This window comes from Lipotes vexillifer, unplaced genomic scaffold, assembly GCF_000442215.2.
Source record: "Lipotes vexillifer unplaced genomic scaffold, Lipotes_vexillifer_v1.1 scaffold575, whole genome shotgun sequence".
In the NCBI taxonomy this organism is placed as follows: Eukaryota; Metazoa; Chordata; class Mammalia; order Artiodactyla; family Lipotidae; genus Lipotes; species Lipotes vexillifer.
In genome coordinates, this window is record NW_006780198.1 from 3,355,155 (window position 1) to 3,380,891 (window position 25,737).

The 25,737-nt window shown below is 52.5% G+C and overlaps 1 protein-coding gene across 1 annotated transcript in view; it reads right to left on the minus strand.

Moving 5' to 3' along the window:
• The window catches only part of GPR157 (G protein-coupled receptor 157), a 36,760-nt gene extending 11,093 nt beyond the window's left edge, over positions 1-25,667 (minus strand). Inside the window, exons 1-6 of the mRNA XM_007453330.1 lie at positions 25,285-25,667; positions 12,168-12,381; positions 8,596-8,790; positions 7,940-8,111; positions 7,716-7,873; positions 6,007-6,197 (exon numbers count right to left, since the gene is read on the minus strand). Coding sequence (XP_007453392.1) covers positions 6,007-6,197; positions 7,716-7,873; positions 7,940-8,111; positions 8,596-8,790; positions 12,168-12,381; positions 25,285-25,667 — 1,313 coding nt within the window. The remainder of the gene's footprint in view (positions 1-6,006; positions 6,198-7,715; positions 7,874-7,939; positions 8,112-8,595; positions 8,791-12,167; positions 12,382-25,284) is intronic.
• Between the last annotated feature and the right edge of the window lie 70 nt (positions 25,668-25,737).

The window sequence follows — 25,737 nt, forward strand, 5'->3', positions numbered from 1 at the left end:
TGTGGCCTCTCCCGTTGTGGAGCACAGGCTCTGGACGCGCAGGCTCAGCGGCCATGGCTCACGGGCCCAGCAGCTCCGAGGCATGTGGGATCTTCCCAGACCGGGGCATGAACCCATGTCCCCTGCATCGGCAGGCGGACTCTCAACCACTGCGCCACCAGGGAAGCCCCGGGCTGTTCTTGAATTATGTCCATGGTAATAACCAGTGATCTAATAAGTAAAATGTTTCTCTGACTTTTGTGTGTTAATTTAGCAAATTAATCGAACCCAAAGAGGGGGTCTCCAGTAGGAATCTCCAGTCTACAGGTGGTTGGTCAGAAGCACAGGTGACAGCCTGGACTTTCAGTTGGTATCTGAAGTGGGGAGACTGTCTTTAGGACTGAGACCTTCACCTGTGGGTGTGATGCTATCTCCAGGTAGACAGTGTCAGAACTGAACTGCAGGACACCCAGCTGGTCCTACAGCTGGTGTCAGACGATTGCTTGCTGGGGTCGGGAAAAGCCACAAGCATCACCAGCATGGAAGGGTGTGCTGTTTGCTGGGGTGAGGAAGGCGGAGGCGACTCCAGAGAGGGGGACAGGTACAGGTCAGAGGAGGCCTGAGACCTTGGACTGTTCGCTGCATCCCCTGGAGCCCCTCAGGCCGGGTCACCTGGCCAGACTGTGCCTTGGGTGGTGCTCAGAGCCTCCCTAAGCAGGACGAGGGTGCTGGTGGGAAGGTCAGGGAAGCGGTGATGAAGGGTCACCGAGGGGAGATGGGGTGGATGGGGAGAGGCACACAGCACCTAAAGAGGAGTGGAGGGTCTCAGGAAAGCCTCTCAGCGCCGGCCGGGAAAGGCTTCTTCCATTTTCTCACGGGTAAGCACGTAGCATCTGGTTCAAGGTACGGAGACCAAGGCAAGAGAGAGTAGCTAAAACACCCTCCCAAGTGGTTGCCCGGAAGAAACAGGACAGGACACTGCTAATTTTGTATTGTTTAAGTTTGTGTATGCTGTATCTTTTTGAGTGTAATAATTTTATTGTCTTTATTTTTTTAAATTTCTTTTTAATTTTTATTTTATACTGGAGCATAATTGATTAACAATGTTGTGTTAGTTTAAGGTGTACAACAAAGTTTTTCAGTTATACATATACATGTATCTATTCTTTTTTTTTTTTTTTTTTTTTTTTTTTAGTCATTGCTGTAAGGGTTTATGATACACAATTTTAACTTATCACAGTCTACCTTCAAATAATATACCATTTTACATACAGTGTAAGAGTATAATTCCATTTCCTTCTCCAGCGTCTTGTGCTATTATTGTTATTCATTCCGCATATGCTATAAATCCTGCGACATGTTACTATTTTTGCTTTAGACAGTCACTTATCTTTTAAAGAGATGAAGAAAATGAAAAAAATTACCCACATTTTTACCATTTTCAGTGCTTGGTATATTTTTGTGTTGATCCAGATTTCCCTTAAAGAACTGACTTTCACATTTCTTGCACTACAGATTTGCTGGCAATGAATTCTCAGCTTTTGTTCATCTGAAAACATCTTTATTTTGCCTTCATTTTGAGGATACATTATAATTGGGTATAAAATTCTAGGTTGACAGTTTATTTTCCTCAGCGCTTTAAAAATGTCACTCCATCTTCTAGTTTGCATAGATGAGAACTCTGTTGTCATTTTTTTTTTGAGGTACACGGGCCTCTCACTGTTGTGGCCTCTCCCGTTGCGGAGCACAGGCTCCGGATGCGCAGGCTCAGCAGCCGTGGCTCACGGGCCCAGCCGCTCCGCGGCATGTGGGATCCTCCCGGACCGGGGCACGAACCCGTGTCCCCTGCATTGGCAGGCGGACTCTCAACCACTACACCACCAGGGAAGCCCTTGTTGTCATTCTTAATTGTTTTCCTGTAGAATGTAAGGCTTCTTTCTTCTCTGCCTTTAAAATTTTACTTTGCTTTTCAGCAGTTTGACTATGATGTGGTTTTCCTTTTATTTTTTCTGCTTGGGGTTCTCTAAATTAACTTTAGGAAGTTTTGGGCCATTATCTCTTCAAATACTTCTACTCTTCTTTTGGGATTCCAGTTCCACATATGTTAGCCTGTATTGTTCCACAGCTCTTGATGCACCATTCTGTTTTTTCACTCACTTTTTTCTTTGTGTTTCAGTTTGATCATTTTTGTTGACTTTTCTACAAGTTTACTTATTTTTTCCTCTATTATGTCTAGTCTGCTGATTAACTCATCAGAGGAATTCTTCATTCTGATATCATGTTTTTCATTTTTTGTGTTTTCATTAGGCTTCTTTGTATAGCTTTCATCTCTGTGCTGAAATTTCCCATTTACTAAGTGTCAACCTTATTTTCTACTAGATCTTTTAATATATTAATTAGAGTTGTTTTAGTGTGTCTGTCCTATAAGTTCCAGTATATACACCATCTCTAAGTCTGGTTGTATTGCTGTTTTTCTCTGTTGACAGTGGGTTTTATCATTTTGAAAAATGTGTCTTACAATTTTTTGATTGTGTGTTACACATTGAATATAGATGAACAGTAGAACCCCCTGCATCGGCAGGCGGACTCTCAACCACTGCGCCACCAGGGAAGCCCCATGTATCTATTCTTTTTCAAATTCTTTCCCATTCAGGTTATTAGAGAGTATTGAGCAGAGTTCCCTGCTCTATAGTAGATGCTTGTTGGTTATCTATTTTAAATACAGCAGTGTGTACATGTCAATCCCAGACTCCCAATCCATCCCTCCCCGCCAAGTTGCATCTTAATAACAAAATTAATATAAAAAAGATGCAAGGCATTTCTAGGGGCTGGTCAATGTATTTTTAAATTAATTAATTATATTAAGACTTTATTTTCGTAGAGCAGTTTTAGGTTTATAGCAAAATTGAAGGGAAGATACAGATTTCCCATGTGCCCCCAGCTCCTACACCTGCACAGCCCTCCCCAGCATCAACACCTCCCACCAGTGGTACCCTTGTCACCTGGGATGAACCTGCACTGACACGTCATTATCACCCAGAGTCCAGAGTTTACATTAGGGCTCACTCTTGGTGTTGGACATGGTGTGTTTGGACAAATGTGTATTGACAAGTGTCCATCATCATAGGGTCATACAGAGTGGTTTCACTGCCCTAAAAATCCCCTGTGCTCCACCTCCCTCCCCCGCCCCCAACCCCTGGTAACCACTGATCTTTTTACTGTCTCCATAGTTCTGCCTTTTCCAGAATGTCCTATAGTTGGAATCGTACAGCATGCAGCCTTTTCAGATCGAATTCTTTCACTCAGTAATGCATTTATGTTTCCTCCATGTCTTTTCATGGCTTGATGGCTCCTTTCTCTTTAGTGCTGAATAATATTCCATTGTCTGGATGCACCACAGTTTATTTATCCATTCATCTGCTGAAGGACATCTTAACTACTCCCAAGTTTTGGGCAGCTATGGATAAAGCTGCTATGAACATCTGTGTGTAGGTTTTTGTGTGGACACAAGTTTTCCACTCATTTTGGTAAATACCAAGGGGCGTGATTGCTGGTAAGAGTATGTTTAGTTTTGTAAGAAACTGCCCAACTTCATTCCAAAGTGGCTGCTCCATTTTGCTTTCCCAACAGCAGTGAATGAGAGTTCCTGTTCCTCCACATCCTCGCCAGCATTTGCTGTTGTCGATGTTCTGGACCTTGGCCATTCTAATAAGTGGGTAGTGGTATCTCGCTGTTTTAATTTGTGTTAACTGGTGGCACATGATGTGGAGCATCTTTTCATATGCTTATTTGCTATCTGTGTATCTTATTTGGTGAGGTGGCTGTTAAAGTCTTTAGCCCATTTCTTAATCAGGTTGTTGTTTTCTTATTGCTGAGTGTTAAAAGTCTGCTGTAGGGCTTCCCTGGTGGCTCAGTGGTTGAGAGTCCGCCTGCCGATGCAGGGGACATGGGTTCGTGCCCCGGTCCGGGAAGATCCCACATGCCGTGGAGCGGCTGGGCCCATGAACCATGGCTGCTGAGCCTGCGTGTGCGGAGCCTGTGCTCCACAACGGGAGAGGCCACAACAGTGAGAGGCCTGCGTACCGCAAAAAAAAAAAAAAAAAAAAAGAAAAGAAAAGAAAACAAAAAAGAATCTGCCTGCCAATGCAGGCGACACGGGCTCGAGCCCTGGTCCGGGAAGATCCCACATGCCGCAGAGCAGCTAAGCCCGTGCACCACAGCTACTGAGCCTGCGCTCTGGAGCCCACGAGCCACAACTACTGAGCCCGCGTGCCACAACTACTGAAGCCTGCATGCCTAGAGCCCGTGCTCCGCAACAAGAGAGGCCACTGGAATGAGAAGCCTGTGCCCTGCAACGAAGAGTGGCCCCCACTCGCCACAATGAGAGAAAGCCCACGTGCAGCAACAAAGACCCAACGCAGACAAAAATAAATAAATAAAAATAAATAAAAATTTGAAAAAAACAAAGAGTCCGCTGTATATTTTGGTAACAGTCCTTTATCAGATGTGTATTCCCCCCCAATCCCCAGTTTCACTGAAAAATAATTGACACACCTCACTGTTTAAGTTCAAGGTGTACAGTGTGATGGCAATTCACATACATTGTGAAAAGATGACAATAGGTTAGCATCCATCATCTTGTATAGATACATAGATGTGTCTTTTGCAAATATTTTCTTCCAGTCTGTGGCTTGTCCTCTCACCCTCTTGACAGTTGATGTATTTTTAGCTTTACAAAATCCAGAAAGTAGAACAAATAAACAAGGAACGCTTCTAGGAGCAAAGTTCCCAAGATGTAGCAGTTAAAAAAAAAAAAAAAGACTTGATGGCAGGGCTGCAGGGCTGCGAAGGTCTGCACCGAACGTGGCAGCCGGCTCTGATGGCTGGTTTTGGAAGGCTGCTTCCTTCAGAGAAGAGCCCTTGTGCCCCAGCAGTTCCCGGCCACCTGGGAGCCTTAGTTGCCACTGCAAAGGGTCGCCGGGTGTTGGGATAGACTCATGCAAGAAGGGAGACAGGGTTGGTGGCTCAGTATCTGGAGTGTCTCACTCGTGAGAGTTTAGCCCTAAGCTGCGGGTCCTCGGAACTTGGCTCTGTTGATCCTCATATGGGATGGGGCCTTGGAATCTGTATTCTAAACACCACCACCCCTGCTCCCAATGCAGACCAGAGATTCTATCAGGCAAACTCAGGAGAAGCTGGCTATACCAACCAGGTGGCCACCTACCCGACTGCATTTGCCCACAGAGAAGGACACAGACGTGGTCTCCAGGGCCCAACCGTGTGGAAAGATCTGGACCTGCCCCACAGCACAGGCCCGTCTGAGCCGCACTGCCGACCCGCACCCACATCAACGGCAGTCGGTTTACCAAATACACAAAAGAAATATAGTTTATTTAATGTAAAATAGCAAGACTTTGGCCTTGACCCAGACGGTCAGGGTTTGCATTACAATTTTGCACGTGCACAAAACCTCCCGCGATGCCATTATGCCGAGACGGGAAGCCTGCAAAAATGTTCTTTTCTTGCTGTGGACACAGGCAGAGCTCTGTCTGCACCCTTAACCCTGGGCCAAATCATAATCTTTATTAAAAAACAAAAACAGACAGACACAACTCTGAAGCACAAAGAGGCAGAAAGTGTTTAGTAAACCTGAGGAAAAGACCAAGGTTCAGCAAGTGCCTGAGAAGAGAGGGGCTGGGGGCTGAGACGCAGCCCCTGTCCAGGCCGAGGTCACACAGCTGTGCCCGGGGGGTGAGGGTGGGTAAACATTAACTACACTGGCCGAGAGAGAGAACCCACGGGCGCCCAGCCACGTGTAAAAGGAACGCACTTTTGTCTGGCTCTGATCCGAGGCAGGAGACCCTCCTGGGCTTCATGATGGTGCTGTTTGCAACGCTCCGGGCACCAGGACAAACCCCTCCCCTGACCGCACGTGTCCGCCACTCGCAGTAACATGTTCACCCGTCTGCAGAGACGGGGTGGGGAGCAGAGGGAGGGAAATGGAAATACTCAGCAGCGGCAACTCACAGGTGGAATGAGAACGTGAGGGAGAACGTGCCCGGGCACACGGAGATGTTCTTCTCTGAGCCCCGACTCCCTCTGCGGGTGTTTTCCGGCTGCAGCCGGTCTGGGGAAACCCAGGTCTCAGGCCTGTCCTTAGAGGCCATGCCCAGCGGGCATCGATGTTGCACCATCTGAGCCAAGGCCTCTGGGGCCCCCTTCAGAACAAGAGGTATTCGAGCATCATTCCCCCAGGGCCCATACTCTAACTCAGCCGTGAGTCATCTTCTCTTGCAGCAAGCAACTTCCTGAATTTCTGCTCCATTCTAGAAGCTGACGTGAGGCTCTTTACCAGCTAGGCACCCATGATGAGCTGTAACGTCTTTAGAGGAACCCCAGACTCCCCTCACGTGGGCCATTTCTGTAAGGAGACCGCCTTACTGCCAAGTAGCTTTCTGTAGGGCAGCCCAGAGCTTTCTTTGAATCCTAAAGGGATGTTCACCTCTTGCTGATTTTCATAAAACCTTCTTTTAAAAAGGGAACCCAAAAGGAGCGTTTTGGACCTAGTTCTATAGAGGACTATTCCTTTCAGAGTCTCTTCCTGTTACAGATTTTGCTTTTGAGAGTAAAAGAGGAGTTAACAGTAGGGTGTGGCTTTGGTTTTAATCCAGATCCCTTCTACTTGTTCAGAAAATCAGCTTTGCAGAGTTCTCGTGGGCCCCAAGGGAGGGGCACCTATCGGGTTAGTTGTACTTTTCTTCCCCAAGGCCCCGCATGCACGGTGACAGTTACACCTCCCACTCTTAGCTAGTGGCTTCTGTGACTGAACAGAGAAATTGTTTTCTGACCTAAGACGAAAGGGTTGGTGGAAGAGTCATAGGTTATAGAGATACGGATGCTTCTTTTAAATCCTTTTTCTTTTAAATCACCCCATGATGCATGCGTCACTCTCCCCCAACCAATCCCCCAAACCTTCACCTTCAGGGAGGAATCAGTATTTGGGTGTTCCCTAACCCTCTGGTCGCCTTTCCTATAAAAAAATTAACCTAGGAAATGAATGAGCCAGATCCTTCCCCGACTCACCCGTTTCAGTCTTTTCAAGAACAGACCCAAGTGACAGTGGGGCGTCTGCGGGGACTTCTGCAGTGGCCTCTTCCTGTCCTGTTCCAGCCCTTGCATTGGAGGAGGGGCCTGCATTTTAATTTTAAGTGCCTGGGGGAGACAGGAGTCTGGATCCTGGCCTCTGCTTGAAACTCAAACACAGTCCATACATCAAGGGCTGGCAGCCCGTGGAGAGAACTCGGGAGGCCCCAGGGGACCAGCTGCCCTGTGCAGCTGTGTGCGGCTGTGCTCATGCTGGTCACCAGGGGGGAACCTCCTGGTGAAAGGTAACTGGCCCTTTCGTTGACCAGCAAAGCCATCCGAGAAAAGCCAGGCTCTCAGGGGAATCTCAACGCCCTGACAAACCAGGAGTCTGCTCTGTGATACCACAGTGGGGGCCACGTCGCTGGTACCCCCTGACATTTTCTTGAGGATGGGTGCCCAGTGTATATATATCTCTTTGTGCTTTTCCCACCGGTGTGGGTCCCTCCAGCTGTAAACAGTGCTGTGTGGTCATGAGGCCGATGACGCCCGGACCGCAAGGCAACCTGGTACCACGGGTTTCCCTGAATCTCAGTGCAGCCCACATGCTGACGAATTCCCCTGCGTGCAGAAGGATGCGGTGTGAGCGGGACGTGCTTGAGGGCTGAGTAGGTAGACAAGCTGAGTCTGCGCTGCTCCCCACGGGGCTCGAGCTTCGGCAGCCGAAGGCGGACAGTGCAGCTGATGCCCTGCTCCTTGCAGAGGGGACTCGGCGCCGCCCGCCCCAGGTCGGCAGCACCCACACCCAGAACTAGGAGGGCAGCAGCTCAGGTGCTTGGAAGATCATCCGCGGCCCGCCTGGGCCCCTGAGACTCGCCCGCCCATCGTGGAGGGTGCAGAGGCCTTGGGGGGCCCAGCGGGCTCTCGGCGGCAGCCGAAGGCTGAGGGCAGCAGCGGGAGCAGAGGGAGAAGAGACGAGTCCGGACAGTGCGGGTGCAGAGGACGAACGTGATGCAGTTGGCGCCCCCCTGAAAGGTGTTCCCGATCCCCTGACAGGGAGAAAGGGAGAGGCGTGAGTGCCAGGGCCGGGGCCTGAGAAGCACACGCAGGGAGGCCGGGAAGTGCTGGAGACCCAGGACCCGGTCCTCCACCCCTTGAGGCTGGTCTGCGGGGGACCCTGGCCACGTGGGCCTTGGGCTGAGCACCGGGCAGGCCTGGACTTGCAGGCGTGTCCCCGGGTCTTCTGGGCTGGGAAGGACTCAGGGTCAGTCAACTCTCCCGGGGCTACTCCTAGGCCATTGGACAGCAACTTAACACCCCCCGGCTGCCCTCGAGCCACGCTGACCTTCCACCTTCTCTCGTCAAGGCTCCCTGTGGGGCAGCGAGCAAGGCGAGGTGGGGCAGAGGCCCCCCCCCCCCCCCCTCCGCCTGCCTGCCTGCCTGCCTGCCCGGGTACAGGGATTTGACCCTGCTGACCCCGCGGTCGCCGGGAGCCGCGAGGGCGGGGCGGGGGCGGGGGCGGGGCAGACCTACGTGCAGAACCACGAGCACTGGGGTCCGCACTGCCGGGGAGCCACAGAGGGTCAGGACGAACCGCACGGTGCTCCAGACCCGGAGGCAGATGAAGATGAGCGGGATGAGGGCCAGCTTCTTATCGGCCGTGGAGGTGCGGCGCTGGAGCTGGTGCGCCTGGGACACGAGGGGCCGGTACTCGGAGAGAGCCTCATGCTGCGCGAGGAGCACACAAAGCAGACGTGAGAGACGGGGCCCTCCCGCCCCCTCCAGCCCCACCGCAGGCTGCCCGCCCCCCCCCCGGGACGCGGAGGTCGTGAGCCGCGCAGTGCCTGAGGCCGGCAGCCCAGGTTCCCACCTCTGCCCTGTCTCCTCCATCCACTGTCTGCTCCACACCCCACGTGGGTGTCTAAAGCACGTGGGAAACTTCTCAGGTCCGAAACACATGCCTGCTCTCGACCCCCAGCCTGCTGCCTGCTTCCCCATCTCAGCTAACGGGAGCTCCGTCCTTCCAGCTGTCCAGGCCCCAAACTTGGGAGTGGCCTTTGGTCCCTCTCTCTGTGCGACAACTCACGTCCGATCCATAGGCAAACCCTGCAGGCCCTGCCTTCAAAAGAGACCCAGACCTGGACGTCCACTGCCACTGCCGCCAGCCTGGTCCAAGCACCACCAACCCCTTCTCTGGAGAGTTGCCACTGCTTCTTGGCAGGTCTTCCTCTATCGCCCTGACCACCCCACCCCGTCCCCACTGCAGTCTTACTCTCAACACAGAAGCAGCGTGGCTCGTTGAAAACCTAAGTCGGATCAAGCCAGTCTTCCACTCAAAGCTCTTGGTGTCTCCCCACTTCACACGTTCCTTACGATATCCCCAGCCCTAGTCTAGCTCTGACCTCATTCCTGTTACGTACCCCCTGTTTACTCTTCTCGAGACACACGGGCCTCCTAATGCTCCAAACATGCCAGGCACACCCCACCCCAGGGCCTTTGCACAGGCTGCTCCCTAGAGCTGTAATGCTCTTCCCCAACCGTCTACGTGGCTCACTCCCTCACCCTCTTCAAGTCTTTGCTCCAGTGTCGCCTTCTGGACAAGGGCTATCCTGACAACCTATTTAAACTGCAAAGGCGTTTCCCAGGTGGTCCTGTCCCTGCCTCCAGCTCTTTATCCTTGTCTGCTTCTCATAGCTCTTATCCTCCTCCTTCCTGGACGCCATTCACCCTCGTTTATCAGGCCCATCGCTCACAGTCATCCTCCTCCAGAAGGCAAGCCCCCCACCCCACCCCCCGGCCCTGCTGTGTCCTCCCAGCCCCGCCGGCCTGCCCCACAGCAGGGGCTCTGCCCGAAGCTGGGACAGGAAGAAAAGGTGAGCAGCCGCCAGCTTTGGTTTCCCCGCTCCTCGGAATGCCCTTCAGTGACAGGAAAGGCAGTTCCAGATCACGACCGAATTTCTAAAAATAGATGAAGAAAACACTGCTCCATAACAAAGATGTGTTTTTGAGCCTGGTCCTCTGTGGGGGACACTGAAGGTGCAGGTGAGAAGAGCCACACCCCTTGGCATCTCTGAGCACCCGAGCTGCTGCAGCTCACCTGCTCAGAGCACATGCTTCCTCCCCGGGGCCTTCAGCACCCAGAGAACAGCACCACCCACCCCCTCCAGGACCACACGGGTGGGCGGGGGAGCCGGGCACTAGACGGGCGCTAGCCACAGCTGCCGGTCTGCTCTTTCTCAGGGCAAAGCTCGCCCAGTTCATTTATTTTTAGGTCTCCTTCCTAGCTAGAGGCAGGGAACCACCCGCACATTCTCACCTCCCTGCTCACTAGTATTCCTTTTCTCTGGAAACACCCACAGAGCTGTAGGAGAGGACCATTCTCAGTTGGGGGTTGGTCAGCCTCACAGGCAGGGCCCCAGGCTTCCTGCCCCCGCTACAGGAAGGGCAGGGAGGCAGACAGACACACGAGGGACTCCCCTGGTGCTCCAGTGGTTAAGAGTCTGGGCAGGAGGGAGAGCTGGCGGTGCCAATTTAAAATCTGGTGGTCAGGGGGACTTCCCTGGCTGTCCAGTGGTTAGGACGCTGTGCTTCCACTGCAGGGGGCACGGGTTCTCAGGGAGCTAAGATCCCGCATGCCCCGCAGCATGCCCCCCCCCCAAAAAAAAACACATGAAAAGGCAGCTGGGGGAGGGCATGGAGAGGTCATGGGCAGAGCCTGGTGGGGCTCCTGGGAGCTTTCATCAGGGAGCCCGGGACCTTCCCAGGGCAACGGAAAAGAGGAGGTGAGAAGGGCAGCCCCGGCCCAGGCAGGAGACCAACTAAAAAACCCTAAGTAGACAAAGAGGATCTCAGACCCATCGGTAAGCCCTGCCAGCATCTCTGTCAACGACTCCAAGCTGAACCAGAAGAGGGCGGCAGGGAGGGGTGAGAATCAGGTGAATTTTGGAGTAAAAAGAGAACCGAATGTGTGGATCCCACATACAGGGTGGCGGTCAGGTGTCAGACAGCTGCGAGGAGCACCCTATACACTTGGAAATGACCGCTGAGCCAGCAGCACACCCGAAAGTCAAAAGCTGGGGACATTCTCACCTACAATTACAGCCTTGAAAACTCAGAGCAAAAAAGAAACACAGGCACCACACCAGCAGAATGAGCTTGGAAGTCTATCCCCAGAGCTTTCACGATGTTACTGCTCCAGCCCCGTTTCATCTTCCATCGTAATTACACTTCTGCCTCCTCCTAGGAGGGCAGGATCCATGCCTGAGCTCTCATTAGCATTCCCACCGACACACAGAGCTTTTGTGCATAGTAGATGCTCAATAAAAACACACTGAATGAATGGTTGAGCGGATCAATGGATGGGCTAACCTGAGGCTTTTTGGGGTAGCAGTTTGCTTGTGGCTAGGAGAAAGCCCATACTTTACATGTGCGGAACCGGTAGTCCAGAGCGAGGAACAATTTGGCCAGATCATCAGAGGGAAACCATTCTTTCCTAGAATTTCTGGCCAGAAGTCTAGGAGACTTCAGAGCAGCCCAGCCTATTGATTTATGAATTCCTGACAGCCTGAAAACTCTACCACTTATAATATTTTAATCACCAAGGAGAAAGAAGTGAGTTATTTGTGTCGCTGATTGTGAAAGTCTGTGGCCTCCTCTCCCCAGGGGCATGCCAGTTCAATTCTTAGCTGGCTACTGCTTATCTTTCATCCAAATTCCTCTCCAGGTTAAGCGACCGTGGTGATCTGCCCAGGAGGGGGCAGTAGAGAGCTGCGGCCCAGAACACAGGCTGAGCCTGCAGCCTCCTTGGCTTCACAGCAGGTCAGTCAGAGTTGGGCGAGTCTGGGGAGCCCCTTAACTTCGGTGAGCCCCCGTTTCCTCATCCACAAACGGAGGATAACAGGACCCGCTCCCGACAGGGCTGCATAATTAGCAAACCAGTCAACCCACGATGCTTATTAATTCAGCGCACGGCACAGTGCCTGAGGCACAGCAAACCCTCCGGCACTCTGGTCGGTCACCAGTCCCGTCCCCTACGGCAGCCAACCCCAATGCCAGGACACGGTGGCCACACAGAGCTCTGGGCCGGGGCCCCGTGGGGCACCTACCGCTCTGTTGATGTGCTTCCGGATGAGGAGGTAGATCACGGGCAGCGTGACGTAGGCGAGCATCTCCCACACCTTCCCGGTCAGCAGCATCCACAGCACGCGGTCCTCCGCCTCCAGGTCGATCCAGCACCAGCCCACGGACACGTCCGAGGCGTCATAGCCGATCTTCTTTAGAGTGACAGCAGCCACGGTGATGACCAGTGGAATCCCCCAGCTGAGGAATAAGGAGCAGACGGGAGGTGGTGAGGTCAGACCCGGCTCCCGGCAAAGCCAGCGAGGGCGAAGGGACCGGGATGCTGTGTAGGCAAGAAGGACAGTGCTCTTCCAAGCATGCAGCAGACAGTGTTCCCGGAGAAAGGAGGGGCGGGAGTCCTCAAATCCCCCAGCCCAGCCCTGCTCTGCCCAAGCCCTGCCAAGCCCGGGATGCCCTGGCCTCCCACCTGGACAAACCCTCCCAAGCCCTCGGAGGCCGGGTTCTATTTCAGAATTGCCAGGCTCCTCGGAGATTGGCGCTGGGATGCTGTCGCATCGGGACGGCCGGCTCCTTCCTGCACCGAGGGGCCTGTGCACTGGCCCGCAGACACCAGCCCACGCGGACAAGCCTCATCCACACACCCCACCAACAGTCAGGCCCCCTTGGCCAGCCTGGGCCCAGGGGTGCACACACTGGTGGCTTGGGGTTGTCTGGGTCCCGTGCACCCACAGCAGGAACTAGAAGAGGGGCCCTGGGCTCCAGGCGGACACATCTCCTCGGTCCTGAGCCCTCCTTGCTCTATGTGAAGGGGCGGGCACTGGCAAGGGCCCAAGGGGGCCCACTAAAGCACAAAGCCTGGGGCGGGGGCCCCCTCTCAGTGCAGTGCTGGGCTGACTTTTCTAGAGTTTACTGCAATGGCAACACAGCTGGGATTAGGGCTGAGCCCCAAGGCCCCTACCCAGTGGTCCCCACACGAGTCTCCTTGCCAAGCCTTTTAAATCAGCCAGGGGGACACACAGAAGCTATGTGGCGGCCCTGCAGGGTGGTTAAGAGCTTGGACTGCGATGCAGCAGGCTGGGTCCGAGTCTCGGCCCTGCCCCACGTGGCTGCAACACATCCGTGTTTTTCTCCACAGAGTGGGGATTATCACGGTGCCTGGAGCAGAGCATCGTTGCTGGTTGTCACAAGAATAAACTCATCAGCGTTACACCCAGCACGCGGGACAGGGTAAGCGTGTCCGCATTTACGACCAATGTTGTCCGTGAGGCTTGTCCCCAGGTCCCAGGATCCGGGCCTGCGGTGTAGCCACCAGGGACGATGAGGCCTGCGCAGTCTCTGCCCCCAGGAGGACACACGGGCCTACGTGGTAGGTCGGCCGCCCAGAGAACAAGCAGTAAGTAAATAGGACAAGTGTCATCAGGAAAATGTTTAGTTCAGAAACTGGTTCTGTCTTGAGGGCTCTGTGTAAGGAATATCGGCTCTTTCTGAAAGAAGGTCGTAGAACAATGATGAGGCCACAGTTGCACTCAGTCTGTTACCAAAACGAGGCTACAAGGGCTGTGCTTTTATAAGGTTCTCCAAATGCTGCAGGGCTGGGGACGAGGCAGGGCAGGGATGGCGAGGAAAGGGAGAAAGTCCGCTTCCTGGGCCCAGGAAAGACTTGGTACCCCCTCCGCTCACTGGCCGCTGCAGGAGGGACCAGAGCCTGGGGCGGGTCACTGGGTGCCACCCTCAGCTCTGCTGCCCCGACAGCCCAGCAGAGGTAGTAGCAGCACATCCTCCTTGAAGTCACAAGAGCCAAAACCCCATAGAAATTAAAGGATGGTGGGGACTTGCCTGGTGGCACAGGGGTTAAGAATCCGCCTGCCAATGCAGCGGACACGGATTCAAGCCCTGCTCCGGGAAGATCCCACATGCCGTGGAGCAACTAAGCCTGTGCGCCACAACTACTGAGCCCATGTGCTGCAACTACTGAAGCCCCCGTGCCTAGAGCCCGTGCTCCGCAACAAGAGAAGCCACCACAGTGAGAAGCCCGCGCACCGCAACGAAGAGTAGCCCCCGCTCGCCACAACTAGAGAAAGCCCGCGCACAGCAAAGAAGACCAAATGCAGCCAAAAATAAATACATAAATAAATTTATTAAAAAAACAAGGATTATGAGAAAGGTACCAAGTTATACTTCAAATGGATGGAGTGTGTCTATTTTAAATGTTTGTGCTATGCAAAGTTATCGATCTGGTGAGTTAATATATATTAGTATCAAACCAAAGGGTTGGGCTTCCCTGGTAACGCAGTGGTTGAGAGTCCGCCTGCCGATGCAGGGGACACGGGTTCGTGCCCCGGTCCGGGAAGATCCCACATGCCGCGGAGCGGCTGGGGCCGTGAGCCATGGCTGCTGAGCCTGCACATCCGGAGCCTGTGCTCCACAATGGGAGAGGCCACAACAGTGAGAGGCCCGCGTACCATAAAAACAAACAAACAAACAAACCAAAGGGTTACTGTTTTAAAACTCACGCCATCCTGGGATTTTAGGACAACACATGTCAGCTATGAGCTCCATGAGGCGAGGGCCATGTGGATTCACTGCTCTATCTTGGCATCTACACCAGTGCCTGGCACACGATAGGGGCAAAACTAGGACCTGCTGAATGAATGAATGAACGAATGAATGAACTGAATGAATGAGTGAATGAATGAAGTTTGAACCAAGTGACTGAGACAGCTTTTCCCAATTTACTCTTTAAATATTCACTGCAAGGACTTTACTGAAAGGAGGTGAAAGGCTTTTAAAGGGCTGAACCGGAAATCCTGAAATTAGAGATGGGACAGCAGTGCTTAGGGACCAACACCCGGCAGGACTGGAGCCGAGGATTCCCACCCCGGCCGGGAAGGGAGAGCACAGGCTTGGCGGGAGGAAGCAGCTTCTTTCCCTCCTCAGCATCCCTACGGCCCCTGGGGACCAGGGCCCCTGGTGACAGCCCCACATTTTACAATTTTAGGTCTGTTGTACAAAAGCTACCCAGTGATGTATTTCCCCTGTGTTACTGGGGTGTGCCTGGAGCTGAATCTGTGATGGAAAATAGCCAGAGGGAAGACCAAATAGACGGCTTTGAAAGGGCTGAGCATGTGGGTTGATCAATCAGAGTTGCTGTTTGAACTGAAGCACAGACAGCAGCTCTGCTGAGGCCAGAAGCTGCCTGGGGAGGTACCTGAGTGGAGGTGGAAGAAAAGGTGACCTCAGAGAGCAGTGGGGATGGAGTGGGAGGGATGGTCTAATAACCCCGCCAAGCAGGCTCCACCAGACTCGTAATTTACAGATACAGACAATGGTGTGCTGGTGATGTTTTAACATCAGAAAGACATCTACACACGTGTGTGTGTGTGTGTGTGTGTGTGTCTGTGTACACGTACACAAACATAAACTGATTATGAATTTTACTGATATAAAGGATGTGGGGCACACAATTTGTAAATAATAATAAAATACACAATACTCCTTATCGTACATTCCACACAGCCAATTGATTCTCACAGGCTTCTGTTGAGTTTTGCAGAACTCTGGTATCTGCACCCCACCTGTGGTTGCAGTCAGCCAATGAGAGTAGCTCCGTGATGAGAAGGTGGCTGACCTTTTCATTTTCCTTAATGACTAAGATGGAAGTGAAATGAGGAAGACCTGGGGCACCAGACGAGAGCTGGGACTTCACTGGGTCGACTTGACATGAGCGACCTCTCTGTGGATCAGGTAATACTTTTCCAACACTGGAAGAATGTTTCTTCTTTTTTCCTGCTCTGGGACATGGCCCCTTCTCATCACCTCCCCCTGAAATATGCGGCTTCCCACCTGCCCCAACGTCGCTGCCGCCAGGGCTTAAGTACAGAGACAAGAAACACTTTTGCATTTAATCTTTACTACTAACGTTTTCTCTATCACCTTCTTAAATCTAGAACAGGGGTCCAGCAAACTAGGGCCCTCAGACCAAATCTGGCCCAATCTGTTTTTTATTTATTTATTTTATTTTTTAAATTGGAGTGTAGTTGATTTGAAACGTTGTGTTAGTTTCAGGTGTACAGCAAAGTGAATCAGTTATACATATACATACACCCACTCTTTTTTAGGTTCTTTTCCCATATAGGTCATTATAGAGTATTGAGTAGAGGCCCCTGTGCTCTATAGTGGGTTTTTATTAGTTATCGGTCTTATATACAGTCACGTGTATGTGTCCATCCCAAGCTCCCGATTCAGTCTGTTTTTTAAAATAAAGTTTTACTGTATACAGCCACACTCACTGGTTGTATATCATCCATGGTTGCTTCCAAGCTACCAGAGCTGAGCTGAGCAGTGGCATCGGAGATAGCATGGCCCACAGCCCTGAAAATACTCTATGGTCCTGTACAGGAAAAGTTTGCTGACATCTGCTCTACAAATCAACAAAAGTATAATTAGGGGACTTCCCTGGTGGCGCAGTGGTTAAGAATCCACCTGCCAATGCGGGGGACATGGGTTCGATCCCTGGTCCGGGAAGATCCCACATGCCACGGAGCAACTAAGCTCGTGTGCCACAACTACTGAGCCTGCGCTCTAGAGCTCACGAGCCACAACTACTGAAGCCCGTGCACCTAGAGCCCGTGCTCCGCAACAAGAGAAGCCACCGCAGTGAGAAGCCCACACACCACAATGAAGAATAGCCCCCGCTCACCGCAACTAGAGAAAGCCCCCATGCAGCAACGAAGACCCAACTCAGCCGAAAATAAATAAATAAATAAAATAAATTTTTTTAAAAGTATAATTAGGACCTAAGGAGTTTTGAGTACGTTACTTTTGTTTTTAATGCAGTTTATTTAATTGTAAGTTTATATAATTTAATTTTTAACAATGTTCTATCTAACAATCAGCCCACAAAATGCCCTGAAATTTAACAATCGGGTCCCACAAGCCGGCTCCAGGCCACCACTGGACAGAGGATGAAAAGGATAGGGGGCTGAAGCTGCCCTGCCCCAGGCTCTCACCTACAGAGCCAGGAGGAAATCTCTCTGGTGACCTCAATAAGCCAAGCTGTTCTCTGGCCAAGTGGCCACCCTGAGTTGTAGGTGGTGTCCAACTCTGGGAGGAACTCTACAAAGACATGTGTGACCTAATTCTCACTTTCCAGAAATGTCTACTGCTAATTTCTGACATGTACCACTTAACAGTTTTTTATCCCTTCAAAAAAAAAAAAAAAAAGCAGCCGTCAATCAAAAAACAAACAAAATCAGAACAAGTAAGATACGGCTTAACAACAGCACATGTGAAACAGACCAAGGGCTGTAAGCTGACTGGGACCCAGAAGGTGTTTGGTCAGAGGGGTTGCCCTGATGCCCAGACATGGGTGATGGAGAACGGCCAGCAAACTGTCCTGCCTCCGTGTGGACACCTGGTACCCACGTTCTAAACCTGAGACTGTGAAGCTGGCACCAGGGCGGGCATGTGAGGACGTGCTGGGCCTGGAGCTGGGCCTTGAGTACTGGAAGACTCTTGGGGACGTCCTGCTAGCAGAGCAGACTCAGGCGGCCGAAGGAAAGGGCAGGCATCCTGCTCAGTCCCAAAGCCAAGGGCTAAACCGGCAGCGTCCCCCATCAAGGGAAGGAAGCCATGTGACCACGTGCAGTGGATGCTATGAAAGGCACTGAGGAGGGACATGGTTAAAGCAGGTGACCAATGGGGCTCCTTCTCTCCAAACCTGTGATGCAGGCGGAGAAGCAGGGTGGCTGGGGTCACCTAGACGGAGGGGGCCTGCAGACCACTCTCTGAGCAGAATCCCCCACTTGGAGGGGCACCAAGAGCTGCTCCCAGAGGTGCCCAGGCCCCAGCTCTCACGTGTGTTTGCCTGCAAACTGAGGCCAGACTCCAAGTTGGCTTCCTCCCGCTTCGGAGGCAGTTATAGGCTGAGTATGTCCCCTCCTGCCCCCGAATTCCTGTGTTGAAGTCCTAACCCCCAGTACGTCGGGATGCGACTGTATCTGGAGACAGGGTCTTTAAAGAGGTGACTAGGTTAAAATGAGGTCACTGGGTGGGTCCTAATCCAATAGGACAGGTGTCCTTGTAAGAAGAGATTAGGATGCAGACACTCACTGAGGGATGACTGTGTGAGGACACAGGGTGCAGACGGCCGTCTGCAAGCCAAGGAGAGAGGCCTCAGCGGAAACCAACCCTGCCTACACTTGGATCTCCGACTTCCAGCCTCCAGGACCGGGAGAGAAGGGATGTCTGTTGTTTAAGCACCCCACCCAGTCTGCAGGCTTTGTTAGGGCAGCCACAGCAGACGAGGGCAGATGCTCTCTACCAACTCTGGGGGAGAGACATGCCAGGGCAGGGGATGGCAGCCCAGCCCTGGGACACCCCCCGACACCCAGACCAGCAGAGCTGGGGGCCCTCAGCAGGCTTAGGGGAGGGGTAAACTGACAAACGCCCTGCAGACTGGTCATGAGCTTGGCTTTTGGAACTCGACATTCACTTTGCTCTTCAGATGCCCCATGAGAAGGTGAAGCAACGTGGGATCAGGCGGTCGGTGAGCAGGCCGCGCCCCACACCTGGATTCCATGGCATTTGTCAGACGACCACGAGAGGCGGCCGGTGTCCCCCGAGAGCAAGGCTCTGGCTTTCCTTCAGAGTTCCCAGTCTGCCCAGCTGGGGATCTTCTGAAACCTGTCCCACCAGTCAGGGAGGGGGACACCTGTGGTGACAGAGCAGCTTTCACAGTCAGGGCTGGGAACACCCTTGCCCCTCCGCACCAAGGGCTCAAGGTCTGCTCAACCCACCACTGGATTCCTGCACTCCCCCCTCCCCCCAAACCTCCCCCTTCCTACAGATCTCTGGTGTGGGGTGGCACCTGATGGGAAGGCCACAAGAGGGTCTTCTCCCCCAAACAGCAGAGCCTGGTCCATGTGCCTGGGGCCTATGGAAGGCCTTGAATGTGACCATGACCCCAAGATGCTCTGAGAACGAAACTATCCGGCAACCATGTGCCAGTTTCCAAAGCTCTTGGGAGCAGGACAGAGCCGGGCCCGGCCAGGAGGGATGCAGCTGCAGGGGGCACAGTCTGGTGCAAGGAATCCAGGCCCGAGGAGGCCGCCTGGAGGTTTCTGCCCCAGCAATGGGCTCTTATTGTTAAGGGTGGGGCAGGGGGCAGGACGTGGGAGTTCAGGGTGCCAGCCACTGGCCAGGCCACCGCGAGGTCAGTCGCTCGGTAGCCCTGGCCGCAGAGCTGGGGAAAGGCGTCCAAGGGAACTTCTAAACACTCAGCCCCTGGCACGGGCCTCTGCAGCCCTGGCTCTGTGGGTGCCGAGGAGCACTGTGCAGCGCTCAGGGACGCTTTCCTGCCCACCTGGGCCCGGGGTAGACTCTGACTCTGCCCCGGAAGAGTCAAGGGGCAGCCTCTGGTGCCGCAGCGGGTGTCCCACAGACACGCAAATGCAGCGCAGAGACCTCACTGCAGCAGGGCCCTCAGCAAACAAAGCCGGTTTAGCTCTTGTCATTTTGGGGAGCACTGTCTGACGTGGGGTGCTGTTCACACAACCACTGGGTTCACCCTCCGTTCAGACACTGCCCACTTGGGGCCTTGTCACTGGGCCCCGCTGTGAGTGAGCCGGTGTCTGATTAGAGAGCTTGCAGGCTCTCCCCTTCGGGGCCCACGGGTCCCCTTTTCTCTGCGCTGGAACTTCCCAATCCCCACAGCAGGGGTTTTCATGGTGAACTTGGGATGCCATAGACTTCTCTCTTCCTCCAGAGCCTCCAGCAAATGCCAGAGGGTGGGTGGGCACGTGGGCCGGGGGTCATGCCCACACCCATCCCCACTTCAGTGGAGCTAGAAGAAACCCAAAGGCTGCTCGAGGCTGCCAGCTCGGCCTGGGCTCCACTTCTGACGCGGCGAGACGAGGCGCCCCAGCCTGACCTCCCCCAACAATCACAGGATACACCTGGCCCAGCGGTGAGGGGACAGTCCATGACCCTGCCGTACTGGTTCAGAAGGAGCCCACCACCTTGCAGGGGAAGAGGGGCTGAAGACTGCTTTTGATAGGCAGGTCACCTTCTGCAGGGAGACAGAGATGGTTTCGTGCTTATCTTATCTGAAAGGAAATGACCCCGCCCATAGCCGCTGCAAGCTAAGCTGCCCAGCCCTTTCTTAGGTGAGAACTGCAAACACACGGTCACAGATGCTTATCCACATGCATGTAAAATATGGGTTCAGACTTAGAAAACAAACTTGTGGTTACCAAAGGGGAAAGGGGGGTGGACAAATTAGGAGTTTGGGATTAACATAAACACACACACTATATAAAAGAGATAAACAACAAGGACCTACTGTATAGCACTGGGAACTATACTCAATATTTTGTAATAATCTATAAGGGAAAAGAATCTGAAAAACAATATAAATATATAACGGAATCACTGTGTTGTTCACCTGGAACTAACACGACATTGTAAATCAACTATACTGCAGTCAATCAATAAAATATGTGGTGTCGGTACCATGCCGCCTCCACAGCTAAGACACAGTAGAAAGGGACTTATCACAGGGCTTTCCCTGAACACAGAATATTCTCACGCTTTAAAAATGCGGCAACATTCACAAGAGTCACCGCAGAATGCTGTCGGAATCAGGGGACGTGAAACCCTTGGGTGAGACCTTGAGGAGTTCCAGGAGGTTTATCTCAACAAGATCCTTATTAATTACAAACGGAACAAGAGTAACTGTGGTGGAGAACTGGCAGATAACACCTTGACCAAGCAATCAAAGTGAACATCACCGGGGGACGGAACAAATCAGAGTCTCCAGCCACCACCAGGTAGGAAGCGAGAACAGGTTTCTGTGAGATTCCAGCCCAAGGTGCAGATCCTGAATCCACTCCCAAGGAAGAATCAGGCAACCCAGGTGAGGGAGGACATCCTACACAATAATGGGCCTGTACTCTTCAAAAAGACCAGTCGTGAAACACCAAGGAAGACGGAAACACTGCTCCCGATTGAAGGACGATAAAGAGACATGAAAACAAAGTCCCTTTGCTATCAGCGACCTTATTAGACAACTGGCAGAACCTCAATAGATCCACAATCAGATTTTTTTTTTACCAGACACACACACATATTTTTTTCTTTTTAGTTGCTTTGCCTTTTTGCTTCTTCACATGACACAATCAGATACTGGCACTGCTCCACGTTACTCTCTGCTTTGGGGAGGTGTACGTGGTCACGCAAGACACTGTCCTTGGGCTTCGCTGGTGGCGCAGTGGTTGAGAGTCTGCCGGCCGATGCAGGGGACACGGGTTCGTGCCCTGGTGTGGGAGGATCCCAGATGCTGCGGAGGGGCTGGGCCCGTGAGCCATGGCCGCTGAGCCTGTGTGTCCGGAGCCTGGCTCCGCAACGGCAAAGGCCACAACAGTGAGAGGCCCACGTACCGCAAAAAAAAAAAAAAAGAGAGACTGCCCTTGTCTTTTGGAAATAAATGCACACTGAAGGATTTAGGAATTGGGGGCATCAGGTCTATAACTTACTTTTTTTTTTTAATTTTATTTTTGGCTGTGTTGGGTCTTCGTTGCTGCACACGGGCTTTCTCTAGTTGTGGCGAGCAGGGGCTACTCTTTGTTGCGGTGCGCGGGCTTCTCATTGCGGTGGCTTCTCTTGTTGCGGAGCACAGGCTCTAGGCATGCGGGCTTCAGGAGTTGCAGCACATGGGCTCAGTAGTTGTGGCTCACGGACTCTATAGAGTGCAGGCTCAGTAGTTGTGGCGCACGGGCTTAGTTGCTTCCTGGACCAGGGATCGAACCGTGTCTCCTGCATTGGCAGGTGGTTTCTTAACCACTGCACCACCAGGGAAGTCCCTGTAACTTATGCTTACATGGTTCCAGAAAAAAAATTATTGGAGAGGATAAGTAAAGCTAACATGGTAAAGTGTTAATAATGGGGGGAATCTGGAAAGTTAAAAATAAATGATTGTCGAATTATCTCTCAGTTTAAAAAATTATTATCAAGGCCAAGAGACAAGATGGAATCCTAAAAGGGGCACTGACCTTGAAGTTCTAACCCTGAGCCTCCTGCTAACAGCTCTGTGGCCTTGGGAAAGTCTCATCAGCTGTGGCTGGAGGGTGATCATCTCTGGGTGAGTCCCCTGCGTTATGCAGGATCAAAGCCTGATCCTTGCAAGACCTCAGGAGCCTGATGCAGCTTGTGATGACAGGCAATTTCTCTGAGGATAAAGTCTAAGCTGCCCTCCTTCCCCAACGAGATAAAGTCTTTCTGTAAAGGAAACTATGTCAGGCATTATGATGGGATCCCAGGCGCCATGGAGGCGCTTTGTGGGAACTTGGCTGCGACTCTCTCCAGCCTCCTGCGGTGCATGGCTGCATTTAGCTTTATAGATGGCTTTTCCCGCTTAACGTTGTATCATACCGTTTAAAAAATATATGACTTATAGAGTTCATGGCCAGTATTTACTGGCAGCATAACACTTCTGGGTGGGGTGTAGTCTATAACTTACTGATCCCCGACTTTTTGAACATTTAGGTTGCTTTCAAATTCTCATCACTGTTCTGGCTAACAATGCCATGCAAACTCCTTTGTACATCCAACTTTGCATGTAATTTGGTTTATCTCCTTAGACTAGATGCCTACAAATAGGATTGCTGGGATCAAGGGGTATGAACCAAATGTTTTCTACATGGATTATTCCAACTTACATGGCCAATAATAATGTAGGAAAACACCAGTTTCATCTGCATTTATCACATTAGTATCCTGCCTTACTATTTTTTTCCCTCTAATTTAATGAGAAAATGGTACCTCACTGTTGTATTGTTTTGAGTATTCATGCTTTTACTATTTCGTCAGAATGTCCTTTGTCTGTTTCTCAAGATATTTGTCAGTTTAAAAAAAAAAAAATCAACTCATAAGAATAGAGAGAGCAACCCTTTGTGTTGTCATATTTTAAAATATTTTCCGGGGGACTTCCCTGGTGGTCCAGTGGTTAAGAATCCGCCTTCCAATGCAGGGGATGTGGGTTTGATCCCTGGTCATGGAACTAAGATCCCACATGCCGCGGGGCAACTAAGCCCGTGTGCCGCAACTACCGAGCCCACGAGCCACAACTACTGAGCCCACGCGCCACTAGAAAGCCTGCGTACCACAGCTAAGACCCGACACAGCCAAAAATAAATAAATATTTTAAAATAAATAAATAAAAGTAAAATATTTTCCAAGACTGGAAGGTTTGAAGAAGAGGACTGATTTGCAGTCATTTGAAATGGTTAGCGAGTGGGGGCCTGGGCTGCCAGTGTGAAGATGAGATTTCCCACGCCAAGAGGTCCTTCAGCAGCAACAAACTCATCCTCCAAAGAAAGATGCTGAAGCGTCCTTAGCAATACAGTCTGGGAGGACCTAGGTCAATACATGAACCTGTTGGACAGGTCTTACCAAGTCTCACACCAGCAACATGAGTGCTGACTTCTGACAGGGAATAAACTGTCAAAGTCCCTTTCTAGCTTGGATACAAGTAATTTTCTTTCTTTCTTCTTTTTTTTTTTCTTTTAAGAAGCAGGTGGATCACATTCAACAGAGAAGAGGAACAATTCGCTTCCTTTTTATGGCCAGAGAAGGACATATGGGCTTTCTTAAGAGGCCTTCCCTAAGCATCACAGAAAACATCCCTAGAAGTGAAAAGAAAGGTTTCTTAGGAAATGTCTTTTCTATAGGAGCTGCACCAGGCTCTCTTTATCACTTGAAAAATACATTGTATTCAGTATTTTTCAAAAGAGGGGGAAAAAGACAAGAGAATTTTGCAAAGAAAGTCTTGGGCTCCTTTTCAAGTACACGTGAGCTCCACGCTGCCCACAGCCAACCAGCCTGCCGAGGACGGGGTCTCCGAAATGGTTGGTAGGATCAGGTTGGATGCGGGAGGTGGGGAGGCAGCCCCGCTCTCTGTGGGTCTCTGCAGCACCTGAGGCACATCTGAATGGCTCACTACAAACATTTTGACTTGAACAGCCGAGAAGCAGGCCGTTTAGTTTCCCAGGGACCAGCTGGCCTCCATCCAACAGCTCTGAGACCTGGAGGTCAAGTGACTATTGCAGGCTTGTGACCTCACTGCTGTGACACCCAGGTGACCTGTCTCTACCAAAGTGCTGACTATCTTCAGTCCCTTGGAAAGAACTCAAGTATTTAACAGAGAGGACCTATAATTAGGGCAGCATTTGGTACTCGTATCTGGAGGAAGGAGAAGTGGAAAGAAGCTCTATAAAATTCCTGCCTTGGGTTCACCAGAGGACACCACCAGATGTTTGAATCTTGAAACTACACCAGGAAGGGGCCCACCTTTTTCCGTAGATGAGGGTTACTTGGATGAGACCCTTCAAAGCCAGAGCAGGACAAGGCCTTGGTTTTCTCTGCTCTCAGAGACTGCAGGCCGCTGGCTGCCCTCTTCCAGACCAGCCTCTGCCTCTGACCTCAATTTCAGAGTTGCTGAACTCTGGAAAGAAAGTAAGATCATCTCGAACAGAGATAACAAGAGATTGGGGCCTGAGGTTTAGAGATGAGCAAAGATAAAATAAACAAGACTGTCCTTCCTAAATCTTACAGCTGAAGAACTGCACCTGGCAAAGGGCTGGGTGGAGGGCAGCCTGAGAGTGGCTGACACACCTCACACCTAACTCATCTCCCGGCCTGACCAGCTGCTTCCCCCATCCCCATGGTCAGCAGAGATGGCAGGAACGCACTGAAGCAGGAGGCCAAGGGCCCAGAGTGGCCTCGCCAGCTCTCCAGGTGCTTCCAAGTTACCAGGGCCACGCTCTGAGGGCGAGCTCTGGCCCCTCCCACCCTCCAGGGCCTGCGCTGAGGCGCCCACCTCACTGGGAGGCTAGGGCTGGGGCCGCCTCAAAGGGGCGCCCCCTGCGGCGATGTTCAGGACAAGTTCATCTCCCAGGCAAGCCTAGCATCATTCTGCTGGCCCAGGGCTGTCCCGGGACAGGAGCAGACACTGCCCGCTGGGCGCCTGGCCAGGGGTCCAGTCAAGACGCAGGGCCCAGAGGGTGGCGAGGGCCACAGGGGCAGCAGACAGGATCCAGGCAGGGGTCACTGGACCCGAGGAGGGAAAGCAGCGTCGCCGCCACCCACCTGACGACGTGGAAAGCCCAAAGCAGGCGGCCGTCTCCGGGGCCGCACGAGGTGCGGACGATGCTAAGATACAGGTAGAGGGCGATGGCCACCGTCCAGAAGAAGGAGCTGGTGTTGGCGAAGGTGGAGAGCGCGCCCTGCAGCACGCAGTCCCACGAGGGGCCCTCGAAGTCCTGCAGCACCCCGTAGAAGTAGGAGGCGGCCGACAGCAGGTCGGCCAGCGACAGGAAGAGCAGCAGGCGCCGCGCCCGGCTGCGCAGGTCGGGCCACAGGGCGTGCGTGGCCACCAGCAGGCCCGAGCCTAGCGCGGAGAGCGCGCACGATAGCAGCACCACGGCGCGCTCCGACGGCACCAGCTCTGTGGGAGGCACGGGAGGTGGCATGGTCAGGAGCGGAGGGGGCCGGGGCCGGGTCGCCGCGTGCGGCCGCCGCCGCCGCTGCCGCCGTCTGGGC